This window comes from Microtus pennsylvanicus, chromosome 3 (genome assembly GCF_037038515.1).
Source record: "Microtus pennsylvanicus isolate mMicPen1 chromosome 3, mMicPen1.hap1, whole genome shotgun sequence".
Classification (NCBI taxonomy): Eukaryota; Metazoa; Chordata; class Mammalia; order Rodentia; family Cricetidae; genus Microtus; species Microtus pennsylvanicus.
The window spans coordinates 114,541,585-114,566,954 of NC_134581.1; the positions used below are offsets into that span (position 1 = coordinate 114,541,585).

Below are 25,370 nucleotides of genomic sequence, written 5' to 3' on the forward strand. Positions count from 1 at the left end.
CTGGAAATACCAGACCAACAATAATAAAAAACATTATTATAACTATTGTGAGATCAATGAATAATCACAACGATTTACCTATCCAAAACTAGCTCCTCACCTATTCCCTTAAAATGTGACTTGAAGAGTCATTCTTCCTGTCTTTTCTATTTCTTTTCTACTATTTTTATATGCACTCTTTCACCTTAAACCCACTCTCCCCAAAAAAATCGTTACCAAACATTCTGTTCTTCAACTAGGGTTGGAGGAATCACCAGTGTATTCAGATGCCCTACTTCCAAATCAGCCGCTGCCATGACTCGCTACATAAACACTGAGCAACCCAGGCGGCAGAAACGTCAACAGATGGCGTAAAAGCTAAGGAAACTGGGAGGAAACCAGTCGCATCTCTCTGTAAAAAAAAAATGAGCAAACGGAGCCGGCCAGAGCATTTAGAAGACACTGCATTGGAAAGAGACCACAGTCGAAGCAAGAGAGGAGGAGTTGAGCTGCCTCCCAGGAGTCTCTGGGAGTGCTGACCTAGCATGTAGGAAGTTCTCAGTGCAAGCACTAGTTTTAAAAGGAAGAAAGAAAGCCCTGAAAAGCGGCGGTACCTGGCGTAACACTTCAGCCCTGGCAAGTCGGGTCTGTTCTTTTCGGTCTTCGATATCCGTAGCACTTTCAAATCTTACACCGAACGCCGCCATAGTTATTACTGTCGTAAAGCGAGGACGCCGTAAGGAAACCTCAGTTTGCGACTGTCGTAATTCAGAACCCAAATCCAGATTTCATAGTAGTAGCCCAGGGCGTTACTATGCCAACGGAGCAGGCGCAGAGTAAGGAAAAGGTTTAGTAGCCTGGAAGCCTGCTGGAGGACTGACATTTTAGGACAACTGGATTAGGTAAACGCTGAGTTAATATCAACAGGAGTTATTAAGCATCCTGCACTATATTAACTCCTTTCTTGCCTAGACTCTTAAAAGAATTCAAACCTCAACGTTCTTTTCTGACTTCCTGTGATGGTGCACCAGGCTAAAGGGAAGCTGGTAAGAAAGTCAGGAGAACATAGGGAAAAGAAAATGAAAAAAAGAAAAAAAAAGTTTTTTTTTTGAACGCTGTATTTAAATATACTGAAAACCGAGTTCAGAGAGATGGGTCAGTGGTTTCAGGTGCTAACTAACTGCAAAGGACTGAAGTTCAGATACAGAATACAAAAGGAGATTCACAACTCTCTGTAGCTCTATTTCCAGGGGACCTAACATCCTCTTCTGGACTCCACCAGCACTGCACCTTTGTGCTGCACTTTACATACAGGTAGAGAAAACACCCATAAAAGATATTTTTTTAAAAATCTATAGAGGTTGAAACTTAGTGTTGCGCAAGCCTGGCTAAGGGAAGAGTTCTCATCACCCTGAGAAAAGATGCATTGGGTGGCAGATAAAGAAAACAGAACTTTGTGTTTCTTGCGTCTTGCGTAAGTAAGTCTCTGTATCAAAATACTAGTCCTTATCTATACTTCATTTGATTGGTTCACAGGGATGGTACTAGGAAAACTGAAAGGAATCATTTCTCCTTTTACCTCTGGCAGCTAAGCAGAATTTAAAATGTCCAAACCCCTCCCCTTCCCCAGGTGCTTGGGAAACTGCACCCTTTCAAATACACCTGTGCATCTGAATCAAGATAGTGGATTGGAAGGGTTGTTGCAACTGCTCACCCAGTACCAAAGGCACCTAGAAGAGCATGCAATGAAATTCTACTACTCAGTTTGGTGGTTTTCAGTAATCTGCCTTCTCTGTTAAGTCGGAAGTGCTTTGAAAGTTTATTTTGTTGTTAATGAGCAATGCCAATGAGCTTTGGCATTGAAGAGTGACAGGAAATGAAAATGTAAGGAAACTGAAAACTATATTTTGAAATTTTCCCTACTTTTCTTCCCTGTTAACCATGAAATTATTTATAAAGGGTGGTAACCCAAGGTCTGGTTCCACAAGGGGTCCACCCAAGGCCTCATCTGGTCCCCTTGATGGATGGGAGATGACTGAGGGTGAGAAACATGTACACCATGCAGAGAGATGGGGTATAGAGTTTATTTAGTGGTTTATAGAAAGGGAAAGGAAGGAGAGAAGGGGAAGAAGTGGGGAGGAGAGGGGGGGGCTGCTTCTCCAGAAGACAGGCAGACAGAGAAAGAGTGGGCACAGGCTGGGGAGGAGGCAGGAAATCGCTGAAGAGGGGAGCAGAGCTTGTCTCTTAAAGGGATAGTGTACCTATATGACAGACCAGGCCAACAGATTACAACAACCCATCCCAAAATGCACTAGTTATGAGAGACTAGACTGAAATTGTTACTGTTTTTGTTTTTGCTTTGTTTTTTTGGTTTTTCGAGACAGGGTTTCTCTGTGGTTTTGGAGCCTGTCCTGGAACTAGCTCTTGTAGACCAGGCTGGTCTCGAACTCACAGAGATCCGCCTTCCTCTGCCTCCCGAGTGCTGGGATTAAAGGCATGCGCCACCACCGCCCGGCTACTGTTATTCTTAAAAAATATATAGGAGTTCTCCTGCCCGGGCGGGCTCACAGAGCAGCAGCAAACTCCGGCTGGTCCCAGCGGTGCCTGGAGCCGGCAGTTTCCCACCAGCGGGAGGGCACGCACCGCGCTAACAGACACATAAACACATAAGGAAGCCATAAGCATTTATTAAGAAAGAGGGAAAGAGGGCTGGAGAGATGGCTCAGAGGTTAAGAGCACTGACTGCTCTTCCAGAGGTCCTGAGTTCAATTCCCAGCAACCACATGGTGGCTCACAGCCATCTGTAATGAGATCTGGTGCCCTCTTCTGGCCAGCAGGCGTACATGGAGGCAGAATGTTGTATACATAATAAATAAATAAATCTTAAAAAAAAAAGAAGAAGAGAGAGAGAGAGAGAGAGAGAGAGAGAGAGAGAGAGAGAGAGAGAGGAAGAGGGAGGGAGAGAGAGGAGGAGAGAGGCAAAGCCCTGTGTGTACTCCGAGAGAGGAAGCAGGAAGAGAGCGATGGCGGGCGGAGGTCAGAGGTTAAAAAGGAGTGGGCGTGGCTAGGGCAGGGGCCAAAAGAATAACAGTTACAGCTAAGACAGAGGTGCCTGACTCTGCGTAGTATCTCCATTAATTCCAAAGGGTTTGCCCTACTCCAACTGTGTAAAGAAAAACACAGGTAAGGCCTAAGCCCTGTTAGACCTTGTCCTCTTTGAGGACAGTCTAGGCAGGCTCATAGATGTTGAATTCTGTCCTTCTCGTGAGTCAGAGTTGAACCATTCATAGGAGCCACCCTGTAGCTATGCTTTCACTTCCTCTTCTGCCTCAACTTCCCTCCATTCTCTCCCCTCTTTCCTTCTTCCTTTCTTCCTCTTTCCCCTCACTTACTTCCATTGCTGGGTCTCCTTCCAGTTTTTATTCCCACCTAAGGCCTTTCTATGCCATTCATATCCCAGGTCAAACAAATATCCCTTTCCCTGATCACAAAGTGTAGTGTTCCCATCTTCACACTACTCCCCAGATATTTTCACTTCATGATTTAGTGCTGCTACAGCCCTCTAGCTCTACTTGAAGTTGTTTTTACTGCCCATTTTCTTGTTTCCTGGGTAACTACCACATGTGAGTTCAAGATCTTGGGTGAATGGTTGAATTTACATAAATAAACTGCATATATCTGCTTATAATTTTAAAAGTTTCTTTCATATTCTTTGTAATTCTTGCAAAATCTAAAGAGTATTAATATAGAATCTATACTTTAAAACAAAGTCTGTGGATGAAGAAATGGCTCGCTCAGTAGTTAAGAGGTTCTGTTCATGTTGAGGCCCCACACTGGGTTTCCAGCACCTACACAGGCCACAAAAATCTGTAACTCTAGTTTCATGGTATCAGATGCCCTCTTGTCATCTTTGTGGGCACTGGTTGCATGCAGTGTAGTTACATAGACTTAAAACATTCATACACATGAAAGAAAAATAAATTAATTTAAAAAGTTTTAATCCTTGCCAAATTAGACAACCTGTTTGAACACAATTATTTATATGAAACAATGTTTTGGAGAGGTTAAATTTTGTCATATGTAATACAAATGTCAAACACAATAAAGACAATCTACAAAACTGCCCATAAAATAAAGGTACATAGGTGTTTTAAAACAACATTATTATACAGTAACATGCACAAATTAACATGCAAGGTATAGAAGGATATTCAATTTCCTTCTATACACACACACACACACACACAGAGAGAGAGAGAGAGAGAGAGAGAGAGAGAGAGAGAGAGAGAGAGAGAGAGATTATTTCTTTGAGGATGAAATAGAACCAGTGAGGATGACTGTAGTCAGAGACTGTTCACTTGTTTCCGAGCAGCCCAGACCTGAAATAACCACTCAGAAACTTCATTAATTACAACACTGCTTAGCATATGACTCTAGCATATTCCTAGCAAGATCTAACATCTTAAATTAACCCATTTCTATTATTTTATATTTTACCATGAGGCTCACGGCCTATCAGCAATATTCCAGCTGGTGACTCGCATCTTTCTCCCCTGGCTGCTACATGGCTTCTTCGTAACCCCGCTTTTTCCCAGCATTCAGTTTAGTTCTCCTGACTAGCTCTACTCTGCCCTATCACAGGTTAAAGCAGATTCTTTATTCATTAACCAATAAAAGCAACACATATACAGAAGGACTTCCCAGGGCTGGCGAGATGGCTCCGAGGATAAGAGTACTGTCTGCTCTTCCAGAGGTCCTGAGTTCAATTCCCAGCAACCACATGGTGTCTCACAACTATCTGTACTGAGATCTGGCGCCCTCCTCTGGCATGTGGGCATACATCGAGGCAGAATGTTGTATACATAATAAATAAATGAATTTTTTAAAAAAGAAGAGAAAAAAAGAAGGACTTCCACATCAAATGACCACATGTCTTAGCTCACATGAATCCATCTGATTTTGTTTCCCTGATGGTTATCAACAAAATTCCTTATTTAGCTTTGAAATGGTCACAGTTTAGAGCACAAATCACATGGCTACCCTAAGAGTAATCCTATATTAATTCCTTTCCAACACTCAGTTGGTTGTCTTTAGGTAGTCAAAAGCCAAGAAAGACCAAGAATCTTTTCTGACAATATGATGTAGCCAATAACTGAGATTTGAACATCTGTTTCCCAGCAACTAATTCTTTGATAATTTCTGAAGTAATAGTGTGCATTCAGTGCACAATTTCTAAAGACAGAGTTGTTAGGTTAAAAAATTCTGCCACTTATTTTGTCATGTCACTTTACATAGTCTGCTTCTTTTGGTTTCGTAACTGTAAAGTGGGAACAACTCTGTATGCCTCTAACTTCTGTGAGAAGCTAATGAGATAAAACTAAGTGCTAAATTCAGGGCAGTATTATTCAGATTTTGATATTATCTCCTAGTCAGTGACATGAGGTCATATGTCCTAGTCACCTTGGTCAATCTGATACAGCCTAAGGTCCTCTTAGAGGACAGCCTTGACTGAGGAAGTGTCTAGATCAAATTGGCCTGTGAGCAGGAGTGGGAAGAGTTTCCTTGGTTAGTAAGTGATGTATAGGGACCCAGCCCACTTTGAGTGCTATCATGCCTTGTCCAAGTGATCTTGAATTATATAACAAGTATGAGCAAGTGAGCCAAGGAACAAAGAAGCAACGTTTCTCCATGTTTTCTGCTTCACGTTCCTGTTCTGACTTCTCTCAATAGTGGACTGTGACCTGGATATATAAACCAGATAAATCCTTTCCTCTTTTAAGTTGCTTTTGGCCATGGTCTTTGTCACAGCACTAGAATAAAACTAGAGCACCATGGTACACTACCTTTTTTCTCTTCAATCTTTATGGCGTTGTTGTGAGAACATATCCTGCTCCTCCAGCCAATAGCCTTTAAGATACCAGCCCACTTGAGCATGGTCTCTGATACTCTAAAAGCAGTTTTAAATTGTATGCCCACTCTCTTGCTTCTGGTTCCCATTTCTGGCTGTTATCTGTGACAGTGATCTTTAAGTTTTTTTCCTTAAATAAATAACCCTTTTGTTAATTGTATTCTGAAATGGTACGGGATTATTTTGTTACTTCCATCATCATGGCATAAGTGCCTTCTATATTCATTGCATTCTTGTTACAAGTTCTGTAGAAAACAAGAAAAGCATTTCTTAGTAGGTTCTTAACTTGGAACAGATCACTAATTTTCTCTGACCATCAGAGTAGTTTGTATTCAGATGTAATTTTCTCTACAAATCACCACCACATTTTGTGTTCCACATTAGGTAAGTAAAGTGAAAAACAGAATTTTAAATTTTAAGGTAGACATGTCATCATGGAGAACATTAACATTATCATCAATGAGTATAATCATGGAAAATATTTCTTCACCTTCTGACTCCTGTAAAGACTGACCTCCACTGTGTTCAAGTCCATCCAACATGTAAACCAAAGTCTATAAATTCCTGTGCCACTTTGTCTCGCATAAACTCTAAATGTCACAATAATAATGAATTTACTTAAGTTTTTGCAGTTATTTAAAGTATTCTAAAACTTCCTTCTTTTATCTTTTTTATTCATTGTATAATGAAGGTTTTGCCATTCTCAAGTTCAAAAACTATGGTTCAGAAAATATATGAAATTTTCTTTCCTTAATATCACCCTGTTGGTAAAGTTTTTTCCAAGCCTGGATCTCTTGACCCATATAAAGGTGTTTGGGGGTGATCTTTTAAAAAGAACAAAATCAAACTCCCTTTCTTCATTAGCGTACACATTAATCACCTAGAGAGCCTGTAAAATGCACCTATCAGTGTTTGCTCAGCTATCTAGACAGACCTAGAAATGTAGGCTTCTATCAGGTAGTGTCAGGTACTGAGAAGTCAGAGTTTGAGAAACACCACTCTGAGTGATGGTGATGGTAAACTATGTGGAGATTGTAGGGAAAACTCCAAAGGGCTATTTTCTTCATGTAATATGGTAATTTAAAAATAATTAAAAAATAAGTAGAGGTATTTTTGATTAGTAGAGATAACATTTCTAAACACAAACATTGTCTCTGTAATGGTGACAGTTAAACTCTTCAAAGTTGCATCTGTTGTTTTCCTGAGCAGTAGTGGGAAGACCAGATATCTGCTGTGCGAACTCAAAGCTCCCCCTTCTTAGATAAAATAGGTGTGTTATTTCTCACTTGTAGCTTTTCTCAATCCAGATGTGCTTTAAAGGAACTCATTTAGTGGAGGTATTTCATGCCAAATTTTCCCCCAAGAGACTGGATTGGCATTTTGTTGACAAGGACAATGTTCTAAGGCCACCTAAGAAAGGAAATTTTTTTTTATATGTGTGGAGTGGGTTTTTTTTTTTTCGAGACAGGATTTCTCTGTAGTTTTGGTGCCTGTCCCGGAACTAGCTCTTGTAGACCAGGCTGGCCTCGAACTCACAGAGATCCACCTGCCTCTGCCTCCCGAGTGCTGGGATTAAAGGCGTGCGCCACCACCGCCAGGCAAGAAAGGAAATTTTATATCAAAGTTAGAAAAGGACCTCTTACTTCTACCTGAAAAGTTTTTGGTCTTTTAAATAAGATACATTTCATAATTTGGAAGTGTGAAGAAAACATATTTGTGTCCCTACAGTAAATCTGCCAATTAGAATAAACTTTTGTATATAGGTCAATTAAAGTGACAGTGTCTTGGATTATATTTGAACTTTGTGTAATCAAAGGAAACTGTGCCAGTCTACTTAAGCATATTGTGGTGGCTTGAATAAGTTGTTGTCATCAGTATGAGCTTGCATGTTGTTAATTTTGAGATTTGGTGATTTATAGAAATGTCTTATTGCTCTTAACAGATTTTTCCTTGTTCAAATTAAATTTCTCAAAGAACAAATTTACTTAATTTGAACCTCACAGATTGATAGATTAGCTCAGTAGTCAGAATATTTTTCCATAAAATACTTTTGAAATTATAGACTGAGTAGCCTTTGTGGCAGCTGCTCAGCCCTGCTGGTTTATGTGAGCCACTTGAGGGTGCTGAGTGAAAGTGTGAGGTTGATTGAGCTTTTACTTAAATCATACACATTAAACTGTAGTGTGTTTATTTTCCCATAAAATAGGGTTTCATGTATCCTTGCCTGGTCTTGAATTATATATGAAGATGAGAATGTTCTTCCAATTGTGATCTTCTATCTAGTCTCCTCTCCCAAGCTCTGGGATTACGAAGTCTAATGCCATGTCCATTTTATGCTGCGCTGGGAGTAGAACCCATCCATAATTTCCTGAATGCTAGGCAAGCACTCTATCAACTGAGGTTTCCCAGCCCTGGACAACAGTTTTTCTTATCTGAAGGTTCTGATAATCTGTATATGTGAGTTATTTGTCACAGAACCTGTAAAATGTGCCTAATATTAAAAAACTAAGTTGAATATATTATGAAATATTTCAAATGGAAAGCCATTTTTACATCTAGGTAATTTTCACTTTTGTACTATTGATTAAAATGGTAACCATTTTTCAAGTTCCTAAACAAAAGATAAAACTCCATGACTCCAAGAGTGACAATAATTAACTGAATGCTATAAACACATTTTTCATTCCGTGGCTTAGAGTAAAATTTATGGTTTAACATCTTTAGTATAAAGGAAGATCAAAAAATTAGTTGAAAATTCTCACAAGTATACATTTATTTCATGTGATTAATGTCACCAAATCATGGAGTAATTCACATTGTTATTTCAATACTGTTTTTGAAAATTTTTGAAACATTCATGTTCTAAAAAATATTTTTCTTAATGATACTTTGGCTAAATTACTGTGACTAAACTGCTATTTGTCTTTCTACATTTATTTCATTTTAAGCTTTTTCTCTTGTCTGTAATAAAAATTATTATGGAAGTTGTAATTATTGTAGGAAGAATGTAAGAGTATTCATTGTGTACAGAATCAAGTCAGTCAATAAACCATCCTACTGTGCTTGCCTCAAAACAAATGTTGGGAAAAGAAACATAATCTGTGTACTTAGCTTATTAGGTGGAAAGATCTATGAGATGTAAAGATGTTACAAAGAATTTTTTTTTCATAAATCTCCAGGGAGACTTGCTGGCACATACCTGTGAGGCAGAGGCAGGCAGATCTCTGGGAGTTAGAAGCCAGGCTGGTCTATAGAGCTAGTTCCAGGACAATCTCTAACACTACAGAGAAACCCTGTCTCGAAAAACAAAATAAAACAAAATCTTCAGAAAAGTTTTTATGTTTTCTTGAATTTTTTCCTTCCTTCGGATCACTTACATCTTAGCAGGTGGCCAATCATGACTTAAAAGACTTATTGTGAATAAATGATTAAGACACACATAAAATATTAATACCCACTGTTTACTATCATATTATTCAAAAGACAAGCTACCATATATACTGCTTTGCTTGAAGAAGTGTTTGACAAAATAAGCAATACTGTCATTTATAAATTTTCTTGTTCTAAAGAAATCAGTTATGTTCTGTAGATAAAAATATGTAAATGAGTTTTTATTAAAAATGCTCCCATAATCTCATATATTACATATATTCATATATATGTGAATGCTTAGTCATCAGGGAAAGGAGCTTTTTGAAAGGACTTAAGAATTAGGAGGAATGGCCCTATTGGAATTGGGTTGGCCTTGCTTTAGCAAGTGTATCCCTGGGGATGGCCTTTGAAGCTTCAGAAGTCAATGTCAGGCCTAGTGCAGTGGTATTTTATTTGTGTTGTAACAGCTTGCCTGAAGATCAGAGTGCAAAACTAAGCTACTAGAGGCCAGGGAGTGGTAGCACACACCTTTAATCCTGAACTCAAGACACCCTGGGCATCACAAGATTGAATCTATCTAAAAAGAGAAATAGAAGTTACAGGAAGATGCTCCCAGCACAAGGGAGATGGAGACAGGAGTGATATGGCTGGGGCAGAGGAGTATATTTGGCAGGAGGATACAAGAGCTCATTGCAGTCTGAGATTTGGTGGTGAGCATTGCAGTCTGCAGTCACACTGAGGACAGGATCACACCTTTGCCTGACTGAGCCTTGGTAGAGGTAAGAGCCCTCTAATGGCTTGACTCTTTTGCTTTTCTGATTTCCAGTTTGGACTCCAGTATCTTTCTCTGGGTTTTCATTATTTGTGCTACAGCCTAGTCTTTCTCTGTCTGCAGAGCATGGTGTAGCACTCAGCTACTACTCCAGTGCCAAGCATTATGCCGTATTTCCTTTCAAGAATAATGGACTAAGGTTTTGAGTGTTCTAACTACATGTATACCTTTATCCCAAAAGAGGGCATTAGATTCCACTATACATGGTTGTGAGCCACCTTGTGGTTGCTGGGAATTGAACTCAGGACCTCTGGAAGAGCAGTCAGTGTTCTTAACCACTGAGCCATCTCCCCACGGGACTAATGCTTTAAAACGGTGTGCAACTTCCAATTAAATATCTTCTTTTAGAAGAATCGCCTGGGTCATAATATCTCTCCACAGCACTATAATGGTGACTTAAGCAATGTATAAAGAAAGTTGTTGTGTGAAGGCGTAAGTCACAAACAATGCCACACCAATTTGGGATTATGATTAATAGGGTGATATTTATTTAAAGGGGAAAAAACTTACAGATCACTGTCCCAGGCAACAGCCCTCTACGCAATGCAACCAGGAGTCTAGTCGCCGGCGGAGCAGGAAGTGAAGAGAGAGAGGAGAGGGAAGTGGCTGCTTTTTTAAAGGGAGAGAGACCACGCCCCAATGGGCTGGTATCTCAGCGGCTATTGGCTGGAGGAGTGGGAGGACTTCCCGCAACACCTCCCCCTTCTGTTTAAATAAGAGAGTTCTAAACCTACTATGAAATTATATACAATAAGTACAAATATCCTATTCTAACTAGCTTAGGTCTTGTATAATAAATAACTTGGCCAAGTCATGAGAGAAAGTAACTACATTTATATAGTCTTCAACCCCATCAAAGATCTGAGAAGGGAAATAATGTTACCTGGGTAATTAGGAAGTTCAGTAAAACAACTTCCAAAACATGCAACAAATCACAGAGACAACTAGCTACCTAGGCAATCACCCAAAGTCACATTAGCAGCGTTGAAGCAACCAACTTTGGCTAAGGCCTAACATAACTGACACACCATTTTCAAAGGCAAGCAACCTTTCAAAACTATCTTACCCTGTCTTGGCAGGATAAGACAGCCCTGTTTTATCCATTGATGCACGCTCTGTATCTTTGTCAGTGGTTGAGGTATGGGCATTTCTTTGCCCCAAGGCCAGTTCTGCCAAAAAGAAATGCTCCAGGTGGTGTGGTTATTATTTGCTCAAAAAATTAGCCCATATCTAAAATAGTAGGTACATATGAGTCATGACATGGCTGCATTTTTTGATAATTCTTCAAGATTCGTCTATATTCTATATTGTACAAAAAGAAGAGCTGAAATGGGGTATGGTAGAAACCACTATCCCAGACTCAAAGAAAATAGACCCGGGCAACGCTAAAGGTGGTACTAATCTCTGCAACCTTTGCAGGCATGTGATCTCAGCTTTGCCTTACTGCTTCTCTTAGGAAGCTTGTCCCAGTGGCTTCCAGATGTCATTTCTTAAATAGCAACTTAGGACACTCCAAAGTTCAGAAAACTAGTGCCAACTGTGCGTCCTAGAACTGGGGGAGATAACCACAGTATGGATTGAAGAATCCACTAGACCCACTGTGAGAGGCTACTGAGCTAAGCTCCATTGATGATCTACTGTCCTTAAGCCTCTATTCTAATTACTGAAGGTGACATTTAGAGTCTCTTAAAAATGAGTTCCAGTTCAGAATCGGTATCTAGTCATGGCCAAATGCCTGATTACTTCTTTGTATATAATCCAAATACCCTATCTGAAAGTTATAGTCTATTTTCAGAACTGTGCGAGAAAGATTAATTGTGTAGGTATTAGGCAGTATAGTAGTTTCCTTCCTTAAAGAAATTCAGCCTTGTTCTCACTTGAAGAGCCTTGGGTCTACAGACTGGCTCAAAGACCTAAGTCATTGTTTTGGTGATATTAGTTAGACTTGATTAGAATCCTTCTGCTTCATACAAATAAAGCAAAAAATTAGTATATTCTCATGTAATTATTTTGTAAGAACACTAGCATGAACTAGAAATGTGAACTAGAAAAATCCACAAGGACATCTTTGTATCTAAGGCTATTGGATCTTCTGATGCTAACTCTGGGACTACTGGAAATCTTAGGAACATAAGCATAGGAAGGTCACATCTATTCACTTTGTAGAAGCTGACAAATAAATGAACATTCTACATATATGCCTGCATCAAATGTTACATATTCACAAGGCCTCTATAGCTTATTCAGGAAACCACAAACAAAGAGGATCTTCATTAATTTGTAGTAGGGAGGTATGCTGGGCTGCGTCCTGCTGCCCGGCTAACTTAGCCCCAAAATAATTACACAGAAACTGTATTCATTTAAACACTGCCTGGCCCATTATATCTAGCCTCTTCTCAGCTAACTCTCACATCTTGCTTTAACCCATATCTAGTAATCTGTGTGTTACCATGAGGTAGTGGCTTACCGGGAAAGATTCAGCATGTCTGGCTCTGGCAACTCCATGGCGGCTCTCTCTGCCTGCCCTCTTCCTCCCAGCATTCTGTTCTATCTACCCCACCCACCTAAGGGCTGCCCTATCAAAAGGCCAAGGCAGCTTCTTTATTCAACCAATGAAAGCAACACATAGAAAGGACCTCCTACACCATTAATTCAACAAAATTCTCTCACCATTAACATTTTAGATAGGTTTATGTGCTTTCTTCCTGATTTTGAACATCATCTTTACTCTAGGGCTATGATAATCTTTACTGTATTGTTTCAATTTTAGCACATATTTTGTTATCTCAAATCCAGCACACTTTTATTTTCTAAAAATCCCCATTTTCTTTTCTATAAACCAAAAGACAGAGTAGACATTCTTTAAGATGCTTGTTACACATTTCTTATTAATTAATCAAACCTTTACTTGCTTTTTTTTAAAGGTGGAGATTTTTGTGGTCTGAAATGACATTTTATGTTTGTTTTTTTCATTAACACATATTTTTTTTTCTTTTCTTTATTTGTATAATGGTTTGGGAACCTATAAATAGAGCCACATCAGGTAGGGAAGCAAGAAAACCTGAAGCAACCTTCCCTTGTCACTACTTTTCCCCTCTTCTTTCTTCCAGAGGGCATTCGATGGTTATGCCCAGCATGTCCAGCTTTTCCTCAAGAATTATCTTATTGTTATGGCTTACTAAAACTAAAACCACATCAGTTACTTGTTGTCCTGCTGCTTACATGATTTGGAGTCCTCTAGTGTGTGTGTGCGCCTGTATCAGTCTAATGGTCCCTAAAGGGATTTTGTGATTACAACTGTTGTACTGTGTTCTGCTTACTTCTACTTTTATACAGACTGCACATCCTAACTGCTCAGCAGTGGAAGGAATATCCAAACTGCTAGGGTTGTTGGGAGATGCATTATCTAGAAGATTAACTTGGGGTAGCACCATAGAAGGCCCATGCCTGGTATCACAGAAGAGGGGGAAAAAAGGATAAATCAAAATTGCATTTGGATTGAAGAATGGCAGCCCTAGGAAACAGACTATGCAGAACATAGAGAAGTTTCACACATTAATGTGGGACCCTTGTATCCTTTCACAACACATGTAATTCAACAGAAATTCTTGGATTTCTACCTCCAAATCTACAACCCAAAGCTTACTGTTCTCCTAAGTACAATGCCAACACATTGACTATAGCAAACCAATAATGACTTCTCATTTGGATTGTATTAAAAGCTTCCTGACCGACCCTTCTACTTCCACTCTAATAGCTTTACTGTCAAATCTTCACATAGCAGCCAGAATTTCCTTTCAAAGTAGAACTCAGGATGTCACTTGTTTCAAAGAACTTACAATCTCAGAATGATATCCAGCGATGTTTTGGCATACACTATATTGTCTCTGACCTTATTTCCAACTGGAAGCAACTCTCATTATCTACACGTGGGGGGGAGGGGGGATTTGTTCCGGAACCTCTGGAAGGGGTCAAAATCCAAAGAAACTCAAATCCATTATATAAAGTAAAATTTAAATGTATCTAGCACACATATTCCTATGACTTTAAATGGTCTTTAGTTTACCTCTAATACTTAACACAGTATAAATATGATATGCATGTACTTGTTACACTGTTTTATTATTGTATTAGATGGGGTTCTCTAGAAAAATTTAACCAACAGAATGTATATTTATTGTAAAATGGGTATTTGTTAGATTGGTTCACATAATGGAGTGTGTACTTGAACAAGAGCGATCTACAAACTGGAATGAAAGAGAAACCATTAGTTGCTCAGGTCATGATGCTGACACAGCACACAAGACAAATTTATTTCAAGTCAGACATAGCCACAATGGTGTATAGGAAGTCAGAAGCTAAAAAAGCAATGCATGTTCACAGCCCCCGTAAGATTATAACAATTTATATTTTCAAATTTTCAGTTAAAATTCTTCAAGTATGGAAAACATGAATCAAATTGACATAGTCCCATTATTATTTCTTAGCCTTTTAATTCACAGGGTTCTAATTTGAACTGCTTATATCCAAAATCATAAAATTTTAAAATGATAGGCAGACAGCCAATATTTCTAATCAAATTACTGCTCCTCTCATCCACCAGACACTTTCATTCAAAAGCTGGTATACAATAAAAGACTGACATATGAGACACAATACATCACAGTATCTTAATATTCTAATAAAACTTGAGATCATTTCCTTTATTAACAAAAGATAAATAATTTTTCAGAATTATAGTGATAATTGAAAATTTCTAATTGTAAGCTAGAGTTTATATTTTCTCTTAGCTTAAAACAATGTTTATTAGATAATTGTTAGTAGATAATTTTTAATTATCTACTAAAGACTTTAGGAGAAGGCCACCAAGATGTTCACAGTGGCAGTTCTTTAGTCTCAAGGAAACGGCAATCCCAATAGTGGGGGTAGACAGCCTGAAGCTGTTGGAAATGGGAAGTAACAAAAACCTACAAACACTTCTTAATTCTATGGAGAGAAAACATGCAGTATGTCGAAATCAGGTCCTCCAGGGACAATGAACTTATTTCTTAACGATACTCATGACTGAGACCCAAGGATGCCATTTCAAAGGAGAAGAAATGATGGAAATGACACAAGGAAGAAATGTCTCTTATTTTTCTGTTTTACTTTTAGACGGGGTCTCACTATGTAACCCTAACCAGTTTTGACCTCTGGTGCTCAGGCTTCTGAGCAGCTAATACTATAGGTATGACACTATGCCTGCCTTTAAGATTCTAAAATATCCAAAAATAAAGAAATATTCAAATTAGCCTAAAGAGCCAATATATACTTTAAAATTTTTCTTCTTATGAAACTTAGGTTCACAAACAACATATTCAAATTTTGATTTAGGACAAGCTAACTTTGCTTTTTCTTTTCTATGTTTTCTTCTTCGAGACAGGGTTTCTCTGTGTAGCCCTTGCTGTCCTGGAACTTGCTCTTTATCAACTAAGCATCTTACTGGGGCAAATGTTGCTTTTAATAGACTGGTTCTTATCTTTTCCACTGCTTTGATTATTTAATACTGCCCTTCCTGTTGTAGGAATATATATAAAAATAAACTATAAATTTATTTTTATTACTACTTCATAACTGTAATCTTGATACTGTTATGAATACTAATATAAATATATATTTATAATGGTTTTATGCAACTCCTGTGAAAGTGTGGTTTGGCTACCAGGGGTCCTGTCCCACAGGTTGAGAACCACTGTTTTAATATATAAATAATATCTTAATTTTTTCAATATAAATAATATCAAACTATTCTTAGGCTGTTGTGTTACCAGGTCTGTTGTTATACCAGGTCTGGAGAGGTGAAAGCAGAGAACTGGGTACTTACATTGAGACCAAACTGGACACATGAGATTCTCTCTCATAAATAGAAAAGAAAGAGAAAATTATATATTCAAATAGAAGTCTCATTTGAGAGCGTCTTACTGTAATTTTTAATTTGTTAATTATAATGTTTATTAAATCAAGTTATGGTCTTAAAGCATGTACATGTTGCTTTTAATTATGTTTTTTGATTGAGTCAATTAAAAAATCATAAAAGTTTCTTCTTAGTCAATTCAGTCTGGCTAGATATTGACCAATTTTAGTAGTACTTTCCAAGAACACGCTTTTGGTTTCACGGACTAGATAAAAATACCTCCATTCTTCCTAGATTGGAACAAATGATGAATAAGAAAAAACAGTCAATTGTGACTGAAAGAGCAAAGTTTGGTGTGGCTGATAACATTTTAACGTTTGCAATTTAACTGTTAAAGAGAACTATTTGAGTTGTCTTTAGAACTTAAACCAACAGATGAGGAATAGTAGTAGTTCCTGGCAATTCATCAGTCAGGACTGGGAGTGATTTCAGCCATTAGAAAGTAATCTTTTTCTCATAGGTTAATACCCCTTTCAGCCTCCAATTTACTTTTTTATCTGTCGTTTATGATTACCAGGAACATAATATTAACTTATTTGTTTGCTTTTGTCAGCCTCACCTTCCAGAAAGTAAGCTTCCTAGGAAGAAGGACTTTGTTCTTGTTTTCTGCTGCTATGTTTGTTTGTGGTGATGGGTATTAAATCCAGGGCTTCAATTAGAAACACCTGTTCTTTCACTGAGCTACAACCCAACCTCCTTTACTTGCTTACAGCTTCATTCCTAGTACTTAATAGTAAATGGTAGGAGTTTAATGAATATCTGTTGAATGAAGTTTCTATGGCTAAAGTTTTACTGGGCATCCAGTGTGCTGGAAAGACGGGGGGAGAAAGTTGCTATGATTTTCTTGGGAACAATTAGTTGTAGATAACACTTCAGATAGTGTCCTGTTGTCCAGGAGTCTTCCAAGTCATTTAAAAGGTTACATAATTGCTTCATTTTGATCTTACATAGTTTAGGATCTTTATAAACACTTTATAAGAAAAGCTTAGCTTCAAAATGCTGTACACTTACACAAAGATCACAGACCTTTCACAAGTTAATGCCAATCACTTTTCAACATCAAGAGAAGGCATGTAAGAGGAACCTATGTTTATGAAGTCAGCCAAAAATTGCAGATAGAATGTTACCTCTATAATCTCTGCTCTCAGTTTTCCTTTGGTAATGTCTCCCAAAGCTTCCTCGTTATGTAAAGGGATAATTTATCCTCCTTCGAAGAAACAGATAGGCATTTTTTTTCTTTACACCTGATATGTTCAGATCAGACCTTTTGAAGAACAACACACCAATTCCCCTCATCATAGTAGCTCTGCAGAATGCTAACATCACCCAGAGCCTGGCAGGAAGCCTCCAATTCTCCATTACAGAAAACATGGTAATAACGATGAAACACAGGACATGGGTCAGGGCATCCTGCTAAGCCCAAGGGCTCAACGGCTTTGTCTTTACCAGGATTTCTCTTGAGGTGCCATGGAACCAGCACATCTTGGGAATGAAAAGAAGTCCGGTTTGTATGAACAGGAAGCTCAGAATTAGGAACTTTCCTTGGCTTACATCCTTCCTCCTTGATATTATCAGTGGAGGGAACAGAAGATTCTAGGTCTTCACTATTTTCACCAGACATTTGATTTACTAGCAATCCTTCAGCGGCTATAACATTGTTTATCTCCTCTTTATCTTGCAGGCAAGTTTTGCTTCCTCTAAGGTACTTGGATCTGTGATTTTTATATTCTTGTTCCATTGCCCAGACATATATGAGGGCCTGCCCACCAGGTCTCAGGAGACGGACAAGTTCTTGGAGAGCTGCCACTCTACGCTCCTAAAAGAAAATTTAAAATGAAATGATTATTATTTATCAATCCAGATGAGAGAGAAAAAGGATGTAGAAAATTATAATTAAATGTAAGACTATGTGTAGGTGTCTCAAACTGTACATAAAACATCTGGCTAAGGCACTGGTAAGCAAGTCTGCAGACTAGACCTGAATGAATTTAATTCAGTGTGGGAAATAGATAACAAGATGGAAACTAATGACTCCCTGGCCTGAGAACACCAGGTTCTGAGTACAGTGAAGTCCTGGAATGCAGGGAACAGAATCACAGATGAAGAGGAACTGCAGGGAAATGCCTCCAAAGTCTACATGCAAAGTCCTCTGAAGGTATCTTTGAGTCCCCATGCTGCATAAGCACTAGGTGGAATTCCAAGGAAATCAGCAAAAGAGCAGCTGGGAAGTTAGAAAGTAAAGCAAAAGTTTTAGCAATTATACAATGTTGGAGACAGAAGATGATCTTAGGGTCTTCGAGGTACAATGGCACAAATATAAACCAAGTTTAACTTGAAACTAAAGGAAGAACAGAAAGAAGTAACTATAAACTGGCCACGATAGAGCAGAAAGTCAATCCCTAAAGAATTAAATTAATCAGTTTATATGTACTTGTTGGTCTTAATTTACTGCTCTCTGGAAACAGACAAACGAATCTATACCATTTAATATAAACTGTCAAGAAGTTATAATAATTTATATTATTAATATAATTAATTATAAATATATAATAATAATAATAATTGACGTTTGCATTACTAGGCCTACGGGCATGGTTTTCTCTGGATATGTGACCAAATAAAACTGAGGAGGGGATGTGCACTCTCTCTCTTGGGTGGTTGGAGCAGGAGCAAGCCTTGCAGTTGGTCCTCACCACCCTTGGGCAGAACAGTAGGACAATGGCAGCTGAATCAGCAGCTGCGTCTAAGTCATTCTGTATTCATGAGTCTTTTTCCATTGTACCCCTTAATAAATTATTAACCACACTTTGTGGGTTTTTGCATCAAATAACAATAACTATAATAATAATCTTGATGCATATTTAAAGCAATCATGACCAAAGCCCAAAAACCAGAGGCAAAGACAGACTAGAAAAATAAACCTCAAGCCAGAAGAAGGCACCAAGGTGTCCACCTCTACCACTTTACACTTTACTACTCCCTTTAGACAAAGGGTTCCTTGAACCTAGAACTAACTAGACTGCCTGCTGGACTACCAGCCAGTAACGCCAGAAATCTTCCTATCTCTGTCAGTCTCAGCACTGGAGTTACAGATGGGCATGTGAGGACCATACCCAGTTTTTATGTGGGTGCTAGGATCTGAACTCTGGCCTTCATGCTTGCATAGAAGTGCTCTGAAGTACTGAATCACTGCTCTAGCCCCAAGAATATTTTAGTATACATAAAAGAAAGGGTGTATAACTACTGCTGGTGTAGAAGCAGGGGAGAGAAAGAGGGAGTGGGAAAGACAGAAGAAAAAAGAAGAAAAAGAAGGAGGAGGAGGAGAAGGAGGGGAGGGGAGGGAGGGAGAAAGAGACAGACAGATTGATTTAATGAAATTCTTCCACTTTTTCAGTAGGAAAATAAACAGAACTTTCACTTTTTAAATTCTGGAGTATGTTTTTCACAGTTATTTGGATTCTTTGTAACTATCACTTACAGAAAGACAAAGAAGTAGCAAAAATAGTTTTCATTTCAGAAAGACTGCCTATGAAAGTTTATTTTCAACTGCTTAGAAACTTTACTCTCGGGCTGGAAAGATGGCTCAATGGTTAAGAGAACTGCCTGCTCTTCCAAAGGTCCTGAGTTCGATTCCCAGCAACCACATGGTGGCTCACAGCCATCTGTAATGATATCTGGTGCCCTCTTCTGGCCGCAGGCATACATGCAGACAGAATACTGAGAATACTGTACACATAATAAATAAATAAATCTTTAAAAAAAAAAAAGAAACTTTACTCTCAGTTTTTATAGACACAGAAGGAGATATCTATTATTATTTCTATTAGGTTTAGACACTTTTTGACACCTATTAACCACTCTGTCTCTCCTCCAGAGATACTCTGTTCACAAATATCAATCCTTTTATAAAAGGTATAAAATTATATATCACAACTTTCTAAGACCATGCAGTGTTTCAAGAAGACATCTGCTACAAAATTTGAGAAAATTCAAGTTCAGTGAGTAAGCTCCATGATCATTCCATTATTCAGGTATTTCAGTGGTGTAGGAGGTCCTTCTGTATATGTGCTGCTTTAAATGGTTAATGAATAAAGAAGCAGCCTTGGACTGTGATAGGGCAGAGTAGAGCTAGGTGAGGAAAACTAAACTGAATGCTGGAAGAAAAAAGGTGGAGTCAGAGAGAAGCCATGTAGCCTCATCCAGGGACAGACATGCCAGGACCTTTCTGGTAATCCACAGCCACATGGTGATACATAGATTAATAGAAATGGGTTTGCCCAAGATATAAGTGCTAGCTAGCAATATGCTTAAGTGATTGGCCAAGCAGTGATTTAATAATAGAGTTTCTGTGTGATTATTTCATGGTCTGGGCATCTGGGAACAAACAAGCAGTCTACTACAATATTTTAGTTTTTATATAGATTAAAAAGCAAGATAACATATTTAACATGTATATTATTACTGATCTTATCAATTGTTTTTTAAAGTTTCTCACATTTCTTCCAGTTGATTTGCTACTTGCTATAGTTTCTATTAATTCAAATAAAAACCAAGTGATGTACTACTTGGAAATAAGACTGGATTTACACAATTGTTTTCATCCTAATGTTTTGTAGTTATTGATCTCTATTTTCTGTAATATACTGGCTGTTATGCCATAGAAAAAGTTATTCTATATCCAACGTAATTAAGAATTAAGCATTATGAATTAATTAAGAATTAAGCTAGGGAGATGGCATAGTAGGTAAAAGTTCTTGCTACTACCCAATGACCTGAATTCAACTCTGGAATGATGTAGGTGGGTCTTCCATCTATCTGTTGCTTTCATTGGTTAATTAATAAAGAAAACTGCTTAGCCTGATAAGTCATAGCATAGGTAGGCGGGGAAGACAGAACAGAATGCTGGGAGGAAGAAGGCAGTGAGACACACGTTATAGCTCTCTTCTCCAAGATAAACGCAGGTTAAGATCCTTCCCGGTAAGCCATCACCTCCTGGTGCTACACTCATTAATAGAAGATATGAGAGTTAGCCAATAAGAGGCTAGAACTAATGGGCTGAGCAGTGTTTAAAAGTATACAGTTTCTGTGTAATTATTTTGGGGCAAAAGCTAGCTGGTGGCTGGGAGCTGGGCGGGAACGCAGCCTGCTGCTCCACACAACACTGGAAGGACAGAATTCACTCTTAAAGTTGTTCTCTGATCTACACATGTACCCTTTGGCAAGTGCATACTGACATCAACACACACACACACACACACACACACACACACACACACACACACACACACTAAAGTAAATAAATTTAAAAATTTTAAATATCATCATTTCAATTACTTTGCAATGATCTAGATTATAAATGTTAAAACAACTATTAACATGTGTCCAGTCAAAAATAAAACAAGAAAAGATTTATTTTCCATCTTAAAATGAGTGATAAAACCTCAAAGACTTTAAAATAACTAAGCTAATATGTTCATAAAACTAGAAAAAATTCAATGAAGACACAAAATCAATTTCAGAATAATAAAAAACACATGAATTTTAACAGTAAATTACATATATCTGATTCACAGATAATTATTAAGCTAGAATTCAAGTCAGCATAAATTACCAAAAATGAAGCAGAAATTTAAAAGAGGGTAGCAAAATATAACATATATTTTCAATTCAGAATTCAAAATATAGTCAAAATAGTACTTTTAGGCAGGCGGATCTCTGTGAGTTCGAGATCAGCCTGGTCTACAAGAGCTAATTCCAGGACAGGCTCCAAAACCACAGAGAAACCCTGTCTCGAAAAACCAAAAAAAAAAACAAAACAAAAAAACAAAATAGTACTTTTAAAATAAAGAGTTTAATGATACAAAAAAGATATGCTGCCAATATTTAAACACTTAATACCTAAATAAATACTCAAATAAAAATAGCAAAGAGAATTCTTCAAGTAAAAGAAAGTTAGTCTTTCAGAAACCTTTAAAAGTGCTTTAAAGAAGAAAGACTAGAAAGAGTAAATCTTGAAAAGTACAGATAAATATCACGTGCTTAAAGCAACAAAATTTATATAGAACAATAACACAGTGGAAATCAGAGGAGCTAAGTGTTATTCTGATGTCTTACATTGCTAGAAGGGCTAAGCCTAACAACTCCAGGGTCATGGCAGATGTCATGGGTAGATATTGGGTACCATATTTAGTTATTAAAAATAACTAAAGACTTTATAAGCAGAAAGCAAAGGGAAGAGGAAAAACTACATGACGTTGATGAAGTAAGTAATCAAAGAAAACTGTTATCAGTTTTTGTCATGTGGTAAAATGCCTGAGAAAAGCAATATAAAATGGAGGTGTATTTTACTTCATAGACTTTCAGGTTTCAGTCCATGGCCATTTGGCTTCTTGTTCCTAAGGCTATGATGGGCTCTTCAGAGAAGACAGCATCCTGGCAGAGCTGCTCACCTGATGGCAGCCAGGTAGCAGAAAGAGGAAGGGGACCATGAAGAAATGTGCCATTCAAAGTCACTCTACTAGTGAGTTCCTTACTTCAAAACAGGCCCCACCCCCTCAAAGTATAGACAGCATAAAGGATTCAATGTATTAACACACTGGTGTAGTTAGCACCCTCATGACCCAATCACCTTCCAATAGAGCCACCCCAGCTTGGGGCCAAGACTTTACACTTACATTTTTTTACAGGCCTCACAGACCTTTATTTATTTATTTATTTATTTATTTATTTATTTATTTATTTATTTATTTATTTATTTATTTATTTATTTATTTTGGTTTTTCGAGACAGGGTTTCACTGTGGCTTTGGAGCCTGTCCTGACACTAGCTCTGTAGACCAGGCTGGTCTCGAACTCACAGAGATCCGCCTGCCTCTGCCTCCCGAGTGCTGGGATTAAAGGCGTGCGCCACCATCGCCCGGCGGGGCCAAGACTTTAATACATGAGCCTTTCTAATTTATTTTTGGAGGCTACTTCATGTTGAGACCTTGACAAAAAATAGGAAAAGAAAAGAAAAAATTAAGAAATAGCTTATTTTGACTCACACACATACAAACTTTGTCACCTTAATTACAAGTTTTACAGAAGGAAAAGCAATACTCACCGCAGTTGAAAAATGATGAATAACAGCAATGGAGATGCAAGCATCAAAAGACCCACTTCGGAATGGAATAGACAGCGCATCACAGACTAAGGCCTGAAACTCCCTCTCTCTACAAATGTCCAAAAGGTTCTGGCTATGATCACACCCAATCTATGATAGGAAAGAAATGTGTAACATTTAGTTTGCATATCACAAGAGGTTTATTTCATACCTTAGACTAATCACACAAGCTTTATCTACATAAGCATACAATCATATTACAAGCCATAAGAGTCAGTACAAAGTCATGACTATAGTCAGGAAAATCAGTCATTACCAAATAAAATAGAGAATTTAGGTCAGATATGGTGGTACACACCCTGCATACTAGAAGCAGAGGCAGGCAAATCTCTACAAGTTCAAGCCCAGCCAGTATTACACAGTGAAATCCTGTTTGTTTTTGTTTGGTTGGTTTTTTTTATTATTGCTAAAGAATACTTCAATTTATAAACCTATTGAATCTTTTTTCTGTTAAACCCCTAGTCCTATAAAGAACATAGTGCCTAATTCACAATTTGTAAAACTGTGCTTGTTTAAACCTTTCTTTATAAGATAACCAACCTAAATGAATGGAGCCACTGACGACAGCAAGCAGACCAAACATTCCACTTTCCAAACAGGTAAAGTCCAATGAGTCCCATGACCACCTGATTCTGTAAAAGCGTCTGAGAGCTTCCCATCTTCAATACAGCTTTATGATTTCTGTTTAAACTTTCCTGTTTAGTTTTTATATACACACACACAGTATAGCAATACTATATTTGCTATATCTCCCATGTATAATTCAACATGGGAATGTCCCAAGTGACTATTAATAACAGCATCAGCACTGTTCCTAACTTTTCCTTTGATTTAAGGGAGGCAGAGGCAGGCGGATCTCTGTGAGTTCGAGACCAGCCTGGTCTACAGAGCTAGTTCCAGGACAGGCTCCAAAGCCACAGAGAAACTCTGTCTCGAAAATCCAAAAAAAAAAAAAAAAAAAAAAAGAAAGAAAGAAAAAGAAAAGATCCATGTCTGAATGATCACATTTATGCATTTCCATATATATATCTGTATAATTCAGCTAATAAACACAAACTCAAAATAGAAACACCATTCAAACAATATACAGAATTTTATATTGGTCACATTTCCTTACACTTAAATACAGTTCAAAAATAATCTGAGGGGGCTGGAGAAATGGCTCAGTGGTTAAGAGCATTGAACTGCTCTTCTAGAGGTCCTGGGTTCAATTCCCAGCACCCACATGGAAGCTCACGACTGTCTGTAATTACAGTTCCAGGGGACCCCACAACCATGGCAAAACACCTATATACATAAAAATAAAAATTAAGAAAAAAAATAATCCGAGGACTGAAGTAGGCCCAGTTGTTACCAGCAACTGAATCTGACTAAAAGTCAACAGAAAGACATCCAATCTGACTATAAAGCAAAGCTTTAAAAATAGGGCTCAATTATTATTCAAAAGAAAGTTGCTAAGAACAATAAAGAAAACAATCCAAATAAAAGGAAATGTCTTTCTCCTCTTGCTAGATGCTTTTGACAGTTTGGACACAGCATACCTTTTCAATAACAAGAAAGCACAGGCAATATGCCATATAAATCCCAATGCTAGAGAAGTCACCCATGCCTGGCTCAAGACTTTCATCTTTCATTTGTTTTGCTGGAGCCTTCCACAGCCCATAGTTAAATCATGTCTTTTTTTCCCCTCCTCCTTTTATAAATACCAAGAATAGCGTCAAGTACTTGAAATTCTTCATAATAATGCTACACAATGTCCACAACAGAGTAGAAAGACGGCCTATAAGCAAAAGCAGGAACTCAAGAACTCTTGCAAAGCTACATATTTCATTTTCTTGGATGGAGATCAAGAACATAAAAATTTACATTAGGCTTAAAAATATTTTCTAACTCTTTCTTATTTGTGTGTGTATTGTGTGTACACATGTGTGGCAGAAGGGCCATTTGTTGGTTCCCAGCCGCCCAGCTAGCTTAGACTCGAAAAAAATCACACAGAAACTGTATTATTTACATCACTGTTTGGCCCATTAGCTCTAGCTTCTTATTGGCAAACTCTTACACATGAATCTAACCCATTTCTATTAATCTGCGTATCGCCACGTGGCTGTGATTTACCAGCTAAAGTTCCCAGCATCTATCTCCGGTGGCTCCATAGCTTCTCTCAC

General features: G+C 38.0%; 2 protein-coding genes across 8 annotated transcripts in view; both read right to left on the bottom strand.

Moving 5' to 3' along the window:
- Window positions 1-722, bottom strand: part of Cwf19l2 (CWF19 like cell cycle control factor 2) — a 69,758-nt gene extending 69,036 nt beyond the window's left edge. The window contains exon 1 of one of the 2 annotated variants that reach the window (XM_075966897.1): window positions 594-722. In XM_075966897.1, the coding sequence (XP_075823012.1) occupies window positions 594-686 (93 nt within the window). In that variant the 5' untranslated portion in view covers window positions 687-722. The remainder of the gene's footprint in view (window positions 1-593) is intronic. The other variant, XM_075966898.1, reaches the window with a different exon arrangement.
- A 13,640-nt stretch (window positions 723-14,362) lies between these two features.
- Window positions 14,363-25,370, bottom strand: part of Alkbh8 (alkB homolog 8, tRNA methyltransferase) — a 49,265-nt gene continuing 38,257 nt past the window's right edge. For 2 of the 6 annotated variants that reach the window (XM_075966909.1, XM_075966906.1), the window contains exons 11-12: window positions 23,146-23,295; window positions 14,363-17,860 (exon numbers count right to left, since the gene is read on the bottom strand). In XM_075966909.1, coding sequence (XP_075823024.1) covers window positions 17,303-17,860; window positions 23,146-23,295 — 708 coding nt within the window. In that variant the 3' untranslated portion in view covers window positions 14,363-17,302. The remainder of the gene's footprint in view (window positions 17,861-23,145; window positions 23,296-25,370) is intronic. The other 4 variants (XM_075966908.1, XM_075966912.1, XM_075966910.1 and 1 more) reach the window with 2 other exon arrangements.